This window comes from Rattus norvegicus, chromosome 7 (genome assembly GCF_036323735.1).
Source record: "Rattus norvegicus strain BN/NHsdMcwi chromosome 7, GRCr8, whole genome shotgun sequence".
In the NCBI taxonomy this organism is placed as follows: Eukaryota; Metazoa; Chordata; class Mammalia; order Rodentia; family Muridae; genus Rattus; species Rattus norvegicus.
In genome coordinates, this window is record NC_086025.1 from 69,064,371 (window position 1) to 69,083,142 (window position 18,772).

An 18,772-nucleotide genomic window follows, 5' to 3' on the forward strand; every position below is an offset into this window, starting at 1 on the left:
CGTGTAAGACACACTCTGTATGTTCAATATGGTATTAGACATGGGTGGAAAACAACAGTAGATGTTTAATTCTTCCAAGCAGGAGACATGAGTTTGCTAAAATCCTTGGCCTCCGCAGCAGTATTATTAATCAGCGTGTTTGACGAACCAAAGCTATAAGGTTTGTGAGTGAAATTCTAGAAGGAGCATCAAACTAGAACAGGATATGGGAGCCAAATGGAAAACATGAACCAAGGAAAGAAAAACGTTACGCTAGCTGGTCTCAGTTTAGTCTTTGAAGTCAGTTCAAGTCCCGCATGCTTTAGTTCTGATGTCATCGTAAGCTGGTGGATACAAACAAGGGCTCAGAAACAGCTTTTGTAACTTCTGGACCGACTGCACATGGATCAATTTGCTGATGGCTATCATGATTACGCAGCGGCCTTTGCAGAGTTACATTTGAATGAAAATAGTCGCTCTCAGCCGGATGAAGTATTTTAATAGAGAATTGCCAAAAAGAAAAACCATGCTTCCACCTCGAACCTCCTCACATACACCAAAGACTTCCCATGTAGGGGACATTTTGTTACTCCGAGAGCCTGGCTCTCCTAACAGCCGTAATGCATAAACTCTTGCGTGCAAGCGCATTCTTCCCGCCTGATGACATGTTCTCTGACTTGTCATCTGTCACATTTCACATTCTAGCTAACGAGAGGATTGCTTGTCTTTGCACAAGAATATTTTTCTGAGAAGAGATAATTCTCTTGATTTGAAAAGAAGAAAAAAAAGCCCTATGTTTCTAGCTAGATGGGGATTTCAAATACACATGGTATCAAGGCTATAATGGATAAGAGGTATTCAGTTAAAAGCACGGTTCTTTGGTGCTGACAAGCCTTAAGAATAAATAGTATATAAGATGAAAGTGTGCAGTGATTGTTTTTTATAATAATCCACTTAAAATCTTTAGATGAAATGAGTGTTACTGTTACAGCTTTTCTTTCTTTCGTGTGTGTGTGTGTGTGTGTGTGTGTGTGTGTGTGTGTGTGTGTGTTGTATGTAGTGTTCTTGGAGACAAGGTCTCATAAGCAGCCTTCATTAATCTCAAACAACAACACTTCTGCTCCTACCTCCTGAGAGCTGAGACTACATGTGGATACCACCCTCCTCAGCTATAAAGTGTGACTCTGTGGAGGACATCTTCTCTTCTTCTGATGACAAACAAAAAAAATCATAATAAATGGTACTCTAAACTAAAAAAGAAACAACAGTTTTAACTGAAAATACTGTAGTCTTCATATAGTTTGATGCTAATTGGAAGTCAATTTTCTGTAGAATATGTATCAATAATGAGATGGTTTAACTAAGAAATACAACATTACACTTGATCTTAGCCAAAAGGCTGAGAAGGGATGAAATACAACATTAAAGAGATAAACTGTGCTACACATAGTGCAGAGTCACCTGGGGAAGTACTGTTACATTTATCAGGGTGGCCCACAGAAGAAAAGAATTGCACTGTCATCATTTTGTGGAGGTGATTATAAAGTTACAGCTTCTCAAACTACTGAGTATCTAATCAAACATGCAACCCCAAACTGCAACATGGTGGATAAATACTAACAAGATATGTGGCAAGACAAGAAAGAAAATGAAGCCAATTTAGTTGAGGAAAAAAAACAGGGGTAGTTTTAAAGGGATAGTTTTGAAACGGAGTGTGAGTTTGGTAATGTTGAGAGAAGGGAGGCAGAGATGGGAAGGCACAGAACTGCCACCATCTGCTGGAGCTGTAGGTGACTTCAGAGTCCAGTAGGTAGTTGGCAGCTTCCCCAACCAATGATGCAACCTTAGCCTCAGCGTGAGGTTAGCCCTCATGCAGTTCTTGCTATCGTGCATGAATTATTCCAGTTTTCACAGCAATCCTGGCCCAACTTATAACCTCACCGGGAGCAAAACATCTACTCTAGACAAGCAGAACTGTCACATTATGGTAGCTGGGTGGATGTGTGTGTGTGTGTGTGTGTGTGTGTGTGTGTGTGTGTGTGTGTGTGTGTGTGTGTGTGTGTGTGTGTCTGCGTGCATGTGTGCATAAACAATGTTTAAAGACTCTCAAATGCCAGAGTCTTTAAACTATTTGTATTAAGTAAGATTCTGTAATTTTTCTTTAAATAAGTGTCTAGAATTCTGTGGAGGTTGTTTTTGTCAATATTTTTTTGTTTCTTTTTTTGTGAGATAAAATTCAACCTTAAGCAAAACAACCCCCGCCCCTTGCTAGAAGCTCCACATTTGATTTGTCAAACACCTTATTTTATACTCTCTCTTAAAGGTAGGATGATAAAGAAGCCAAAGAGAATGCCTGTGTCCATGGACAGGGAGGGAGAGGAAGCTGTGAGCTCACCAAGGACTTGTTTATGTGAGGAAGGTGGAGTGCTGTGGGGTGACACTGATGTCCAACCAGAGGGAAATCAGAGAGTTTGAGAAGTGTGGAGGGTCACATGTGGTAGTCACAATTAACCTGCGTCCAGGGACCCTGGAGGGCCAACGAGACTCATTCATTCTCTGAGGCATTTGGTTTTGACTCCTAGGTTTTTTATCCTCGTCTTTTTGATTTCTAGACGGCATCTAAAGCTGGCAGAGTAGCCTTCCATGGGGTTTATGCACATTGCACAGCTTGTTTTGAATTCAAGTTTGGGGGCCTGGTGGTTGTTTCAGAAATTGAAAAATTATAGCATTTTCAAGCCAGGTTAGTAGTTTTGTTGCGAATAGAATCCCATCAAAATTTTGGCTTTCACTTAATATCAGTTTCAAGTCAAAATCTCTTCTGATTAGTGTTCAAGCAGCCAGCGTAGTGTTCTTGCTTGATTTTGTGTAGCGTATTTCTTACTTTAATTGTGTCCATTTTAAGGACTTCTAAAACAATTGGTTAGAATAAAAATGATAGTCATTTTGACAGGGATGTTTTGAGAGAGGCTTTCTGGGCTCTTGGCCCAGAGCTTGACCCAAAGCTAGTGTGTCCTGAGCCAGTGGCTGAATAGATTCAGGGAAAATGTGAACGAGCTCTCAAGAATAGGAAGGCTTCCAAGGGAGGAACACTGTGACACTGTCCTATGCAGGCATCTTTTCCTGGCCTTGTCTGTCTGGTTGTGAACCTAAGCTTCAAAGGCTGGGCCACTTCTCCAGCCCTCTCTTATGGGTCTTACGGCAGGAATGGGAGAGTGAAATTATCTTTGTTGAGACTGGTCACTGAGTAAAATGTTGGGTAAGCCAGCAAGGAGTCTACATGCCCTGCTCATGCTGGTCAGTCTGATCAAACAAAACTCATTAAAATCAAGAAGCACATTTCATCGAATGCCCAAATATAGCACAATTAGAATTTAATCAGTCGTCTGAATACACACACAAAATCAGATTAAAGACAATGAGGCTAACTGAAGTATATAGCTTTGCTAACTGCAAGGAATTGAATTTAGTAACCTTAGGGAGGAAAAGGTTCATTTGGTTTACAATCTCAGGGTACAGCCATCATTTTCAGGGAAGTAAAGGCAGGAACTCAAGCAGCTGGCCACCTCTCATCCACAATGAAGAGCAGAGCGAAAGTCAAGGATCACTTGGCTTCTCCAGCTTCTCCTGTCTGGTTCAGATCAGGGCCCACCCGCACTGCTGGTAGCTGTGTGAACCGTACCTGGCTCATGCCTACAGGGCCATGGGATTCTTGAGCTGGGTAGGTCTGTGTTGCATGGACAGTTCACACTAAGCGAGAGGTGCATCACTGCAGTGAACGTCTTAGATGAACAGCATTTACCTTCTAGGGATTTAATCCTGGAGCCATTTTCCTTTTCCCCAACAACTATTTGTACACATCTGCTTTTTTTTAGATTCTCTATGTAAAGTTCTAGAATACACGTAAACAGCTGTAGCTGAGCTGTGAAACATTACTCAGCCTGGCTGATTCTGCTCTCATGCAATGAATTGACTATGACCATGGAGAGAAGTCAGTGATTTCTGTGGCTGCGTGTTGATCCATGTCTGTGAGAAAGCAGGAGTAGCAGATCAGGAGGAAGTGTCCTAGTACAGAGCAAGATATTCATGGCACCACTTACCTCGCAAGGCATTTAGAAAGGAGCATATCATGTGCGCTCTTAGAATGCTTATCCTGAGAGAAACGCTTTTCCTCAGGAGAAAGAGATAAATTAAGGTTCAGATTCAAGGTAATGAGGATCTAGAATAAGGTGATTATCCAACAAGAGAGAGGAATGGAGAAGAATTCAAAGGCATTAAGAAGAACAAGTAGACCAGGACCAGACACACACGTGGGCCAGGGTCAGGCACACACGTGGACCAGGGTCAGGCACACACATGGACCAGGGTCAGACACACACATGCACCAGGGTCAGGCACACACATGGACTAGGGTCAGGCACATACATGGACCAGGACCAGACACACACGTGGGCCAGGGTCAGGCACACACATGGACCAGGACCAGGCACACACATGGACCAGGGTCAGGCACAAACATGGACCAGGACCAGGCACACACATGGACCAGGACCAGACACACACGTGGGCCAGGGTCAGGCACAAACATGGACCAGGACCATGCACACACATGGACCAGGGTCAGGCACACACGTGGACCAGGACCAGGCACACATGTGGGCCAGGACCAGACACACACGTGGGCCAGGGTCAGGCACATACGTGGACCAGGACCAGGCACAAACGTGGACCAGGACCAGGCACATACATGGACCAGGACCAGACACACACGTGGGCCAGGACCAGACACACAGGTGGGCCAGGGTCAGGCACATACATGGACCAGGACCAGACACACACGTGGGCCAGGACCAGACACACAGGTGGGCCAGGGTCAGGCACATACATGGACCAGGACCAGACACACACGTGGGCCAGGGTCAGGCACACACATGGACCAGGACCAGGCACACACATGGACCAGGGTCAGGCACAAACATGGACCAGGACCAGGCACACACATGGACCAGGGTCAGGCACACACATGGACCAGGACCAGGCACACACGTGGGCCAGGACCAGACACACACGTGGGCCAGGACCAGACACACACGTGGGCCAGGGTCAGGCACACACATGGACCAGGACCAGGCACACACATGGACCAGTGTCAGGCACACACGTGGGCCAGGGTCAGGCACATACATGGACCAGGACCAGACACACACGTGGGCCAGGACCAGACACACAGGTGGGCCAGGGTCAGGCACATACATGGACCAGGACCAGACACATACATGGGCCAGGACCAGACACACACGTGGACCAGGGTCAGGCACATACATGGACCAGGACCAGACACACACGTGGGCCAGGGTCAGGCACATACATGGACCAGAACCAGGCACACACATGGACCAGGACCAGGCACACACATGGACCAGTGTCAGGCACACACATGGACCAGTGTCAGGCACACACATGGACCAGTGTCAGGCACACACATGGACCAGTGTCAGGCACACACATGGACCAGGACCAGGCACACACATGGACCAGGGTCAGGCACACACGTGGACCAGTGTCAGGCACACACGTGGGCCAGGGTCAGGCACATACATGGACCAGGACCAGACACACACGTGGGCCAGGGTCAGGCACATACATGGACCAGGGTCAGGCACACACATGGACCAGGGTCAGGCACACACATGGACCAGGACCAGACACACATGTGGACCAGGGTCAGGCACACACACGTGGGCCAGGGTCAGGCACACACATGCACCAGGGTCAGGCACACACAGGGACCAGGACCAGGCACACACATGGACCAGGGTCAGACACACACGTGGGCCAGGGTCAGGCACACACGTGGACCAGGGTCAGGCACACACATGGACCAGGGCCATGCACACATGTGGGCACAAGGAAGGAAGAAAATTCTTCTGACGGCAGTGACTCAGTTCCATGCTTTGAAGAGCCAAAAATGAAGGTGAAGATAATTATTATACAAATTACATTCATTAACATCAATTCAATATTAAACTAATATCTGTTAACTGTAAGTATGCTAGTTATACAAACTGTCTAAAGAACTCTTGTGGAGAGCTTTGGGGGCCCATTCTAGGAATTGGGAAGGAATTTGACATTGGGCTGGGACAATGAAGCAGGCTCAAGGCAAATACAGCCGAGGAATGTATGGTAGTCCCTGTATCTTGGTCATTTGATAAACCCCTAGACACAGTGACCAGGAGGCTTTTATTGTCGTCTTTGACCACTTTGTTTATGCCTTAGGAATGTGTGTTCTTTGGATGTACCTAGAATGATATAACAGCAGGAAGAAAGGGGAGAGCCAGACCACCTCTCTGAGTTTAAGCTTCAGCACTGCCTGGGGTCATGTTATAGAGTTGTCTAATTGTCTTTAGGGTTTTTTGTTTGTTTGTTTTTGTTTTTGTTTTCCTGAATCCTTGCTCCCTTCCTGGAGAACCCATCAATTGACTGAGCTGGCTCAGTCAAATACTTAAAATACAGATGTTAAACATCAGGGCTCCACTCTCATGTGTCAAAAGCTTGGAAATCATTGTAACCACCCTTGCAACAGGCAAACAGCTCAACAGACAGGCAACAGTTCCTGGGTACATCAAAGAACTATGGTAATAGGGTCATCTCTAGCCCTAAGCTGTGGACAGGAAGGTAGGCAGGAACAGAGAGCCATAGCTTACCTGGTACACAGCCCAGAGCAGTGAGGCCGGCTACAGAGCTAGAACTCTCAGTGGCTCAACCTTAGGGATGGTCTCACTCTTCCTTGAGAGGCTTTTAATTTTATTGATTTATTTTTGTGTATGAGTGCTTTGTTTGAATGTGTGTTTGCATGCCATGTAGTACCTGATGTTTACAGTAGCCAGAAGAGGGAGTCAGATGCCCTGAGACTGGAGTTACAGACAGCTGTAAGCCACCATGGGGCACTTGGACTTGAAACCACATTCTCTGGTGCGCTAACTGCTGCACCATCTCTGTGGCTGCATTTCCTTGAGTTTTACCCCCTTGGAAACTCCACGCACTGCTGGGAGTGGGGAGTAAATCGACCAATGTGACATTACTCAGTGCACTGTGAGCCAGACTGGCCACTAAAGGCACAACTGTACCAGAACTGTACTGTAACATAGGAGGAGTTCACTTTGTTTGTTGTGCTGTGTTTCTGTTTTTGTTCTGTTTTTGCTTTTCTTAAACCAATGCTCCAGCAAGCCTCGAAGAAGAGAATCACTCAGTTCAGGCTCATTAAAACACTGAGACCTGACCATGAGACTAAACATGTTTCTTTCTTCCCACTTAATGAGGTTTAACAAGAGCTTCAAGCCTTCCATACTCCTGAGGAGGCTTCAGGAAAACCAATAACATCGAAGACAAAAATAAGAGCATAGAGAAAATTTCAGACTCTTCTACCACAGTAAGTTCAGAATCGCTGCCAGTCAGATAAACAGCTCACAGTTTTATCCATCACCGTCTCTGATACCATGGAGATCATGTCTTACTTAAAATTTATAATACACTCAGCACAGTCCAGGCTTAGCAGCACCTGAACCAGAGATGGTAGGAATGTTGGCACTGCCAAGAGGAGAAGCGCACGATGACTGCATTTAACGATTAAGAGCTTCAGCTTTAAAAACTGGATGATAGCAGAGCAGTGGATCTTTAATCCCAGCACTCAGGATGCAGAGGCAGGGGGAATCTCTGCTTTTGAGACCAGCCTGCTCTACAGAGAGAGTTCCAAGTCAGCCAGAGCTACACAGAGAAACCCAGTCTTGGAAACAACAACATGGATGATGAATGTGTGTCACGAGGACAAAGGGAACAGAGTCGATAAATAGGGTTTTGGGTGGCCCATGAGCACGATTGGCAATGACACACTGGGACCAGCTTCAGGGAGACAGGTCAACTTCACTCGGGGTGAGTCGAAGGTTATGTAGTTTGGGGGAAAGGGATTATCCAGGTAGGCGAAGGTCATGGGTTGGAGGCGTAGGGTACTGGGAGCCCTCATCAGCATGGTGAAGCAGTGGTCTCAGACGCCAGCTGAACAGGTTCTTATTGGGAGAAAGGAAGCTCAACCAGCAACCTTAACCAAGGCTCCGTGACACTCCGAATGTATAGGCGTGTGGGGGTTTCAAACTCCTCAAAAACAGTCAGAGAAATCAAAGCCCTGCTGACAAAGGGAGTCCGCCATGTTACTCTGAGCTCAGAGGGCTATCCAGACAATAGTACATTTCGACATTAATCAGCCAGGGCAACAGGAAATGAGATCAGAATCATAAAGCAAGCACGGAGAAGAAAATGTCAAGGAAGAGTCAAATGGAAATGTGAGAAAAAAAAGAACAGTATCTCAGACAGGAAGACCATCTGAGGAATTTATCTAGAATAGACACTGATGAGGAGAGCCGTGGGGCTGAGCTTGAAGAGAGACCAGTGGAAGCTTCCAAACTGAGATGCAGAGAGGGAGAGAACAGTCTCTCAGGGCCAAGGGACAGGACTGAAGGTGGCCATGTGCAGGAGGGAGAGCAGAAGGCACAGGCTGGAGCAGAAGCTCTGTCACAAGGGGAAAAAGAAGGTGTGCAGGCTTCAATTTTCCAAAACCTACTTTTTTTCCATGTGAGAGAGGTTTACTGTGGGGGAAGAGGACCAAGGGCGTGACGGAGACAAAAGGGGAGAGAGCGAGGAGGGGGAGAAGAAACCTACTTTAATAAGGGTTTTTAAACACCCCAACCTCTCCTCCACCCCACCACCCACAGGAGGAGTGGAAAGAAAGGTTATTAGCATATGAGGGAAGTGGACATGTTTAGAAATGGTTCTTTGGGGGTAATTTCAGTCATCGCTGTCAGGATGTCAGCAGTTCAGTTCACTAGCAAACACCAAACAAGCTCAGCCCACCGCATCGGTGGGGATCTGTGGAAGTGGCAACAAGCTGCCAGCATATCATAAATTCATTGCCGAGTTATTCTCTATTGAAGTCGTGACAAGGGAAGATCGGCAACGAGATGTCAGGTGAACGAAACTGTGTGAGCCTTGTCAGCAAAGGCCACTGTCTGTGCTCTGTACTTAGATCCTTCCTAAATGTCACAAGTCCTTTCCTGTGTCTGCTTCAGCAAAACCCCCCTTCCACCTGTCTGCCTCAGGAAAACATATGCCATAACTGAGTGCCCAGAGACACCAGAAATTTCCACCTCAAAGGTTTTCTAAGTTATTTGTCTCAAATGAACCTGCTTTACAAGAAATGTCAAAAGAAGTTCTTTTAAGGGAAGAAAATCTATGTGGGTTAGAAACTGTCTGCATAAAGAAAGGAAGAACATTAGAGAAGAAGTAAGAAGATGATATATATTTTATTTTATCTTACTTTGGTTAATATTCTACAGTGCTTGCACTCTTCAGGAAGCAGCCCAACACTGTGACCAGGAGTGGGGTCTCATTTGCTGTAATGAATATTAACGACTGGGAAAAACAACTTATTGGAAATTATACCTAACCTGTTGAGAGAACAGAAAATTGAACAACGGGAAAACAAACAAATCAATAAAACCTCAGCTGAAGCGGAGGAGGGAGAAGGATCGGAACCCTTGAGGCACTGAGCTCTTTCAGGGCTTTGTCAAACAGTGAGTTCCAGGGCCACTGCATAGGGTGCTGCGGCACAGTGCAGGGACATTCTATCTAGCAAGGCGTGACAAGCCACACCTTGTCTGGCAATCCCAGAGACTCAGGAGGATGGAGGGCAGCCTGGACGCACAGCAAGATCCTTGCCCTGAAGGAGGGACTCTCAGGAGCTTGTCTCTGCTCTGCAAAGTCCCTTCTTTAGAGGAAAGGGGACCTTACAAGTATGTCAGCCGATACATTCCCTATTTAAAGTTCCAAACTACCTGGAGAATTTGGGATGACAGTTTTATCTTTGAAAAGACCTCTTGGGACTGTGTGGGACAGTTTCTAGTCTGAGTTGTAGTCCTCGGAGCGCTTTAGTGATGTGGGTCACAAGGGTCCCTCTCAGGTCTTCTTTTACGTGTTGTCTGGTTCTCCTTTGCCGCATGTGGAGCCCATGTGCACCAGGCCTCCTCCCTTTCTCAGCACCATTTCTTTTGACCCTAACAGTCTGCATCAAGAGTAGTCTGTAGCGCAGGTCCCAGTTAAAACCACTGAGGTGCCTGGTGACGATGGAGGCTCTAGAGTGCCCCCTGAATAGCTGGAAGGCTTGCATGGAGGGATCCGAGGCACCTGAGATGCTAACCCTCGCCGTGTGGGTCCTGTGGGTGCTGCTGTGTAAAGACCAGTGCTTCCACAGTTCATCACAGCTGAAATGGAGGCGGAGGAATAGGCACACCCATAACCATCCAGTGAATAGATCTGCTAACCAGATATGCCGAGCCTGCAAGGGATATCTGCTGAAAGACTACACATGCTTTTTCCTTAAGGAGTATGATAGGCACAAATCTTTAATTCATCTAGCCTCTAAAGTACTCTAAAGTACTCTAAAGTAAATCGGACTATCCACACCGTGGGCATTCAGCTTCTCAAGTTAGTTAACAATTAGCCTAAAGAAATCCTGCAAAAGAAAAAAATGCATGAAACCAAGACGCATAGAAAAATAAATCCAAACAATCGTCATTGAAAACAAATAAACCAACACACGAAGCTTGGCATCGGGACTGTTCAGGGCACTATGACGTTAGCCTAAGAGGTAGGGGCTGGGAGAAGGTGCCTGTCAGGACTCAGTAGGAGAAAAGCAGGGTAAGCAGCCTAAGAAAGTTTGCCCTACTCCCCCAGTCCCCATCCTTTAAGAGCTGGGAAATGGAATTCTGAGAAACCAGGTTAAGGCGGGGGATAATGAAGGAACTTCACTGCTTCTTTGAGTGTTTGACTGATTGCTGACACACACTGTGGCTACACTGCTCTGGAAATGGCTAAACTAACAGGGAATCCAATCAGAATCCTAGGGCTCATCAGTGTCTGTATGGAGAGGGACCCGGGCTTGGTGTTCAGCTCTGCCTGCCAGCCTAGATGAATTTAGAAAGCCTGCAATTCTTCCTGAGAGGAATTCCTTCTTGGGAGCCAGTACCATCAATCAGAAGACAAGCTGTTCCTACCCTTTGGTTTGGTGGTGAGGCATACCCTTTGGCATGGGTGTGAGGGGATGTGGTCTGGGTTTTGCCTGTGTGGGAGGGCGTGCAGTCAAAGGGAGTCTCACAGGCAGACTTACCTGGTACTTGAAGCTGGAGGATGTGAGCCTGGACAGGAATGCTGCTATCCTGGAAAATAAGAGACACGTTAGGCACAGATCTCTGTCTCCTCCTTGGCAAAGGAGAAATTCCAGAGACACAGAGAGACTGAACATTCTCCGGACTAGAGGGTGAGGTGGTGGTGGGGAGAGTTGGGGCCTTGGGCTAGAAGGTTAGGAGAGAGGCAGAAAGGCTGGGGGACTGACTCTGGATGCTGTGAGGAGACACATTCTTCTTCAGAGACAGAGCGGAGCCCGTGGAAGGCTTAAGCAAGTTTGTGAAAGACGATGTACCTGCACAAGGCAAAGGCAGGGGTGAAGCTCTCACTGCAAACACCCTACATTATTCTGTCATAGACAAAGCAGCCCTGCATACAAGAGGCAAACATTACCTGTGAACATCTTTCTTTCCACTTCTTCTTGAATTTTCAGAAGAATTCGCTCTTGTTCCAAGGCTTCTATGTACTTTGAATAGCACCAAGTGGGCTAAAAAATAATTTTCAAATTTAATTATGAAAAAGTTTCCCAGATTGCCCTCAAGAAAGAAACACAAGGTAACATAGATCTTATTCTTTCATTTAAACTTTTATTTCACATATAATACATTCTAAGAAAAGTACATCTTAGCCAGGTATGGTGGCTGGTGGCTATAATTCTAGTGTGAAAGAGTCTGAAGTAAGAGGGTTAGCGTAACCTTTAGGCTAGCCTGGGCTACATGTAAAGTCCAGGCCAGCCTGAACTACGGTGTGATATTTTGTTTCAAAAACAAAACAAATCAAAACAAAGGGGGACTATATTTGAGATTTTCTATCATATTTCTCAAGTGATAATACAGATTTTCACAATGTACACATGTTAATCTCTCGCACTGTGTCCCACCATGCACCCGCTGCTCTAGAGAGGAGTGTGTCCTGGAACCTTACCTGTCGGCCATAGGACTGCAGGACTAGCAAGGACTCGCTGCCTAAAGTAGGTTTTGTAAGAGAGCCTGTAGTACTTGCATACTGCTTGACTCCAGACTGCAAGTAAGAAACCAGGTTATTCCAAATTGGATAATGCCACCTTAAGCGGTTATAATACCACACAAGAACATAAGCTGGAGGCTTTGCAGGTAAGGACACTTGCCACACAAGCCTAGTGACTTGAATCTGACCTTTGGGACTGGAATGGTGGAAGGAGAGAACCTACCCTCTGACCTCCACATGCACACTGTGGGGTAAAAAGCTAGGCATGCTCAGGTATTATTAACCCCATCAGCACTGCAGGCACAGAGGCTAGAGGATCATTGGGCCAGGCTAGCTCCAGGGTTAGGGTAGGACCCTGTCTCACAGGAATAGAGCATGAAAGATCAGTAGTTCCTACTCTGGCTTCTGCATGTGCATGCATAGGCACCATGCACATACATGTCTGTCTGCCTGTCTGTCTGTCTCTGTCTCCATCTTTCTCTTACACACACACACACACACACACACACACACACACACACACACACACACACAGAGAGAGAGAGAGAGAGAGAGAGAGAGAGAGAGAGAGAGAGAGAGAGAGAGAGAGAGAGAAGCGGATCACTCCAGTGAATGGAAGCTGCTGGTATTGTCTAGAGGTGTCAACAAAAGACTTCATGAAGAAGGGAACCTATCTGACATCAATTCTGGGAAATTCAGTTGGGATGAAGGAAGGCTTTACAGTCACTTCTGTAAGTTCTCTGCACATTTCCCCAGCCCACATTCTTCTATCAACCACACAGACTACCTTATGGTTTAGAAGTGTGATTGCGTCTGATAGATTTGGTCTTACCTTTGCAGCTTTGTCCTCTTCTATGTCTGATGTTTTCCTTTTCTGCTTATATTCTTGCCTTCTTTCTAAAACACTCATGATTTTCTCATCAGTTAAATTCTTCCTAAATTCACAAAACTGTGGCCAAAACTTAAACAGAACCCCAAAAATTGTCATCTGTATATAAAAAAAAAGTATGTCTCAGATTATGATTTTCTGCAGATGTACCGATTTAACTCTAAAACGCCACAATAGAGCATTGACCTCTCTATTCTTAGTCTACACCGGGCCTCCCTCCTACACCCCGCCTGCAGACTTCACAGCACAGTGAGCTCAGCACATGCTTATCGGCAGAGTTTTAACCACCAATGAGAAGTCCTTTAAAACACTCACATAGTACACTTAAAAGTGGCTTTATGCTTCCCTAACCGACTGGTTGCATTAATAAAGCCCCCATTAGGTCTTTTGAAATGGTCAGCCACTCTCTGCAGTTTTATGCAAGTATTCAAAGTATTCAGTTCATCAAGAGAAACTCTCCCACACCCTCCTCTGACTTTTAGAGAAAGGAAATACCATTTTGCCTCTGGAAAAGCTCTTAAACAAAGCTGCAGATCTAAGAATAAATCTTGAGTAACTTTTAAATGATATAATCTCTCTTTTGTGTGAGAGGGAGAAAAAGTAACATTTAAAAAGCAAGCCGGCATCCTAGACCAAGCCTCTCTAAGAGGACACAGCACATTAAGTGATTAATTATGATATTTATAGAGATAAGAGTGGCTGCTGTAATTCCTGTGCTGAAGTTTTACATTAGCTCCACCGGCATATATTATTTCTAAGATAGGACTTGCCACATCAAATCGAGTCTAGCCTCTTATGGCTAAGAGTAGCTTTTACTTAATGCCTTGAAGAAAAATGAGCCGTCCCATTAGGCTCAAAGCCAACTCTTAGAGTAAAAGAGGAATTTTTTTCAAAGTCAATGTTTTGAGTCCTGAATTAGTAAAAGTCACTACTCATCTTTTCTAGGTACAAATATAGTTACTTGCTAAAATTATTCATTCCCTTTGAAGTACAATCTTGTCATTGAATTCTGTGGCCTCGTGGGAGCATGGATGTAAAATTTGGAGGGCCACGTCAAAGGATGTCTTAGTAGACAAAGCATTAAATGGATTCCAAATGACATCATTACCCCCATGGCTCAATGCAGCTCTCAGCTCTCCTCATCAGAGAGGCTTCTATTTATTTGCAGTAGACGGTGCTCAACACAGAACCTCACAACTGTCCAAGGTGCAGAGAGAAAGAAACTATGAAACGCTCATCCCTAAATGGAGCATACATACCACACCTCCTCCTGCAAAGGCTCAGGAATCATTGCAGAGGGAGGGGAGAGAATGTAAGAGTCAGAGGCAGTTGATTATTGCAAGGAAACTGTTTCCAAGATAGAGCAGGGCGGCAGTGACAGCACGCACAACATCCGTGCAAGCCCAAGCCAGACCAAATTCAGACATGGAGATGGGAGTTGGGCACACAATTCCATCCCTAGAGGTAGAACTGCTGGCAACTGTTAGTGGCTGAGAGGAGGAGGGAGAGCCTAAGAAGGTAGCCCCTGATAGGTTGGCTATACTTGAGTAGAAGGTCACACATCTAAGATTATTTGGGCAGCACAAATTTGGTCTTGATGGGTGGGGAAAAAAAGGAAAAAAGGAGAAAAGACACAAAGTTGGGTGTGTAGGTTGGATCTGAAAAGAGCCGAGTGGGCCTGTATACATGACAAAAGCATGTTGTATGAACTCTTGACTATCTATCAATCAATGGGTAGATAGATAGAGAGTGGATACATCGATGACAGATAGAATGTGTGCCATAAGTCTCTTCAGCTTGAATGCCTGTCTTCTTTTAGTTGGCATCTGTAAACCTACTTCTCGGTTATCTCTGTAAATCCTGAGGCAGTCTCAAGCTTAAATCCATGCATGCCATATATCAGCCTTTCTTCTAAACGTTACTTATTAGGAACCATGTTTTCAATGGAAAGCATGAAAATTTTATAATCCTCCAAGAATTAACTGAGATTTGAGTCTAATATTAAATTAATATCATCCCCCTGAACCTATAGAACCTTAAAAGACAACCAAATTCTAAGAAAAAAAAAAAACTAATGTATACAGGACTGCCTTGCTCCCTCCCTGCCAGTAGGTGAAGCATGTCTCTTTATGAATAAAGGGGGCAGTGAGAGCCTGGCCGAGTAGGGAAACCTTCAGGCTACGGTAGTGGGTGTGGGGAAGACAGAGGCTCTGCTGACCCAAGGAAAGACCAGCAGTTGTCGCTCAGGCCTTTGGCTGCTCTCGGCTCTCATTTCCAAACTGATCTTCCAAGCTCTTCTGACATGAGATTCGTCATGTCCTTCCAGTCAGAAATCACTGCTCTGCATACAGACATGAAGATCAGTAAGAACCGCACACTGCTCTCCCAAACTTTACAATCCAGTAAGTCAGATTCGAGGACGGCCATTTGGAACTTAGCGTTAGAAATCTTATGGCTGGTACGAATGCAAGGGAGAGAAGATGGGGTTGCATGAAGCTCAGGACTAAAGGTAGGAAAGACCGATTACAGCTATTTCAGTGACCCTGGAGAAGAGCAGACTGTGGTGCTGAGAGAGATAGCCATGAGGCAACCTTGGCTCTCTGTCGCAGGGAGGCAATGAAGCATTTTGAGCAGAAAATGGCATAGTCAAACACCATTTTGAGAAAAAGTGCTTTGCTAGCAGTACATTGGTTGGAGTAAGCCCAGAGACAGGAGCTTTCGTGGCTGTGAAAGGTTTTACAGATCTGAAGTGGCATTGGGGTGAAGAAAAAATGGATAGTGGTCACAAGGAGGCACATGATTATGTTTGAAGAATTGATCAAACAGGAGGCTAAGGAAGCAAAGGAGAGGGAGAACGGAAATCTCTGACTCCCATCTCTGGGGTAAGGGATGCCACTCTCAGAGCTGCCCCTATACAGACAGATAATTATAGATCTGGAGGAAAGAGGTCCTCAAATAATGATTCTCTATTTAGGCTACCTCAGGAAACCAGACACTGCAAGCATTAGGACAGCGATCCCTGGCAGACGAGCCTCTTTGGACCCTCTTCTCAGACACAAGATCTTGAACACAGAGAAGCACGCCTTGCTTTAGTTTGTCAGGACTGCAAGGCGAGGCTGAGTCACTGAGATCATGTCCTTGGTAGATGGTACGGTTTCTGTCACCATGTTTTCTGCTTCTCTCGTGTACATCCTTAATCACTCCTCTGCCAGTTTTAATGCATAATTTGGACTGTGAGTCCACCTCAGTCCCTCAGAGGACTTGACCAGAGAGGCTCACAGTGAATAGTTAGGGGACAATGCTGTTTCCATGCTCCAGGGCAGTCACAGTCATCCTCCAAATCTGGTTCACATCACTTCTCTTGTGGCACACTGTTCCTCATTACCCTGATGAGAACTTACTTTTCTTAAGAAACAACATTGCTGAAAGGGTTTGCAGAATAAATTATGCCCATCCAGTCAGTGTTTTCTATTCTTCATCTTAAAAAGAAGTAATGTCAGCAGGTTAAAAAGAGGCGTGTTTCCCTTTCATGAGTACATGTACCGTATGCTGGTTGAGGTCAAGTTCCACTTATTTTATGAGCTATGTGAATATTTTAATCTTTAAAAACATACACATCTTAAGACACACATCTTACTTTAAAGGGGATGTGAACAGTGGGAAAGGCGGGAGAAATCACAAGGAGTATTTTTATAATTTGCAGATAAAAGTGGACTGTGAAAGTCAAAGTACATTATTTAATTTTATTTATGGCATTACGAGGAAAAGAGTAGGTAAGTCACTAGTTTTGTATATTTTAGTGATGTAGGCAAATGATATCTACATTAAAGAAAGCAAACCACAGAACCAGGAGCATTAAGATCTTCTCGCGCATGAATGGTGTAAAAGCTTTAAAAGGCTGCCTTGGCTGCTGGTGTGTTTCCACACGTGCCCAGTCATTGCCTTCACCTCCTACCTGTGCCTCTCGGAACACGTATGGCCCCAGCTCCTTCCTGTGTTCAATGATCTTCTGGGCTTGCTCAACTGGAATATCAATCTGTAGAGCTGGTGGGATACAGGAGTTAATGAAGCAGTTGATGATGGTCGTAATCTTCTTATGGATGATGGACTCCTCACAATGTGAATGACACAAATCCTGAACAAAACAAAGTGGGACTGTCCTTTATCAGAGCACTCTACAGTATGTACCCCCTTCCTTCGTCTTGTGAGGGAGGGCCTGCAACACCTCAGAACTATCTAAAGCCCTTTCCTTCAGGCTCAGGAGCCTAACGCTCTGCCTTGCTTTCATTTAATTCTGTCACTTGTGTCCCTAGGCAGGGACACTGTTAGCACCTAGTATGACTCCTAACAGCTATGCTGGACACTGAGTACCTGCTCCCTGCCAGACATTGAGCTGGGATCAGTCTCCATGGAAGGGACAATGAAAGACACACTCAAGTGTCATGACCAAGTCCTCGCTGAACATTGGGGACATGCTCCGAATAGGTTGCCAGTAGACATAACTATCCCGACTGCTGCCACACTAGGACTAGGACACTAGCTAGGACCTGGCTGTTGGTAAACAAGAATGCCCTTACAGTTACTTACTGTGCATCCTACTCTAGTCACCCCATCTGCATGAATTACTCTTAAAACACTGAGAAAATACAAGACATTTGCTGGGGTGAGCAACTTGCTGGGGAAGGGGATCCTCCGTGTGATGTATGGCTACAGAGGTTCAAGACCACAGCCCTTGGCTGAACGGAGTCTGGCTGCCCGTGAAGCAGAACCTCAAGGCTGAACTTTCTTACCTCTTGATGGATAGGACGAAGGAGGGAGGGGGGCAGGGTTGAGGTTCATATCAACAGATGTCCTTCAAGGTCACACCCTAGTAACCCATCCTCAGCGAGGGCCCCACCTCTGCTTCTCAGAATAAGGCCTCCAACTGGTGACCAAATGTTTGCCTTCAGCACGCAGGCGGGGCCATTTTGTAGCTCAGCCATCAGCTCATTATTCCTTTTAGACGGACTTTAAAAGTAGTGGCAGTACATTAAAATATACCATCTAGCTTTAAAGTCACGGTTGGCAGCCATAATTTTGTAATAGATAGCGTGACTTAAATTACAGCATTTTTATGTCTCTTTTTCTTTGTAAATCAGCTGAAAGCAAACAATTTAGAAACTTCTAATTCCAGGCCAGAAATCAGTAGATAAGCTTTACTAATCATACTCCTAAATGAGTTTTATTGACTGCAGAGATGAATCAACATCTCAATTAATGACCCAATACCTTGTTGTGGATTTAGTGCTTCTGATTACTCATAATTCAGAACATTGTTTGGCCAAAATGTCCTTAGCTGTCCCTGCCTGTTTCCCATGTCATACTAGGATGCAGCTCCGTGGCTGCCATCGGTTTCAGTCGTGCAGTGACTTGGTTCAAAGTCCAGCTCTCTTACTTCATGAGCTTCACAGTAGATGTGTCTTAGCGTTTCTGTGGTTTAGCATCTGCACTCATAACACGCCACTTACCACACCTTTGCTGTCCTAGAATTCTCGTGAATGATAAGCCGTGATCACAAGAAAAGCATTAAAATGATCCCTGGCAGATGGGAAACATAAAGTCCCGTGTGTGAAGGAGATCTGACTGTGATATGTTACCACACTGACTGGGGGATCTAGATGGCTAGCTGGCGTCCATTCCTCCATGATCACTCCTAAGCTGCATGGTCAG

The 18,772-nt window shown here is 45.5% G+C and overlaps 1 protein-coding gene across 7 annotated transcripts in view; it reads right to left on the bottom strand.

Moving 5' to 3' along the window:
- Window positions 1–9,310: 9,310 nt before the first annotated feature.
- The window catches only part of Rgs22 (regulator of G-protein signaling 22), a 120,361-nt gene continuing 110,899 nt past the window's right edge, over window positions 9,311–18,772 (bottom strand). For 5 of the 7 annotated variants that reach the window (XM_039080154.2, XM_039080158.2, XM_006241548.5 and 2 more), the window contains 7 exons: window positions 17,019–17,198; window positions 13,007–13,162; window positions 12,133–12,228; window positions 11,602–11,695; window positions 11,417–11,503; window positions 11,192–11,240; window positions 9,311–10,537 (listed from right to left, as the gene is read on the bottom strand). In XM_039080154.2, the coding sequence (XP_038936082.1) occupies window positions 11,236–11,240; window positions 11,417–11,503; window positions 11,602–11,695; window positions 12,133–12,228; window positions 13,007–13,162; window positions 17,019–17,198 (618 nt within the window). In that variant the 3' untranslated portion in view covers window positions 9,311–10,537; window positions 11,192–11,235. The remainder of the gene's footprint in view (window positions 10,538–11,191; window positions 11,241–11,416; window positions 11,504–11,601; window positions 11,696–12,132; window positions 12,229–13,006; window positions 13,163–17,018; window positions 17,199–18,772) is intronic. The other 2 variants (XM_063264609.1, XM_039080157.2) reach the window with 1 other exon arrangement.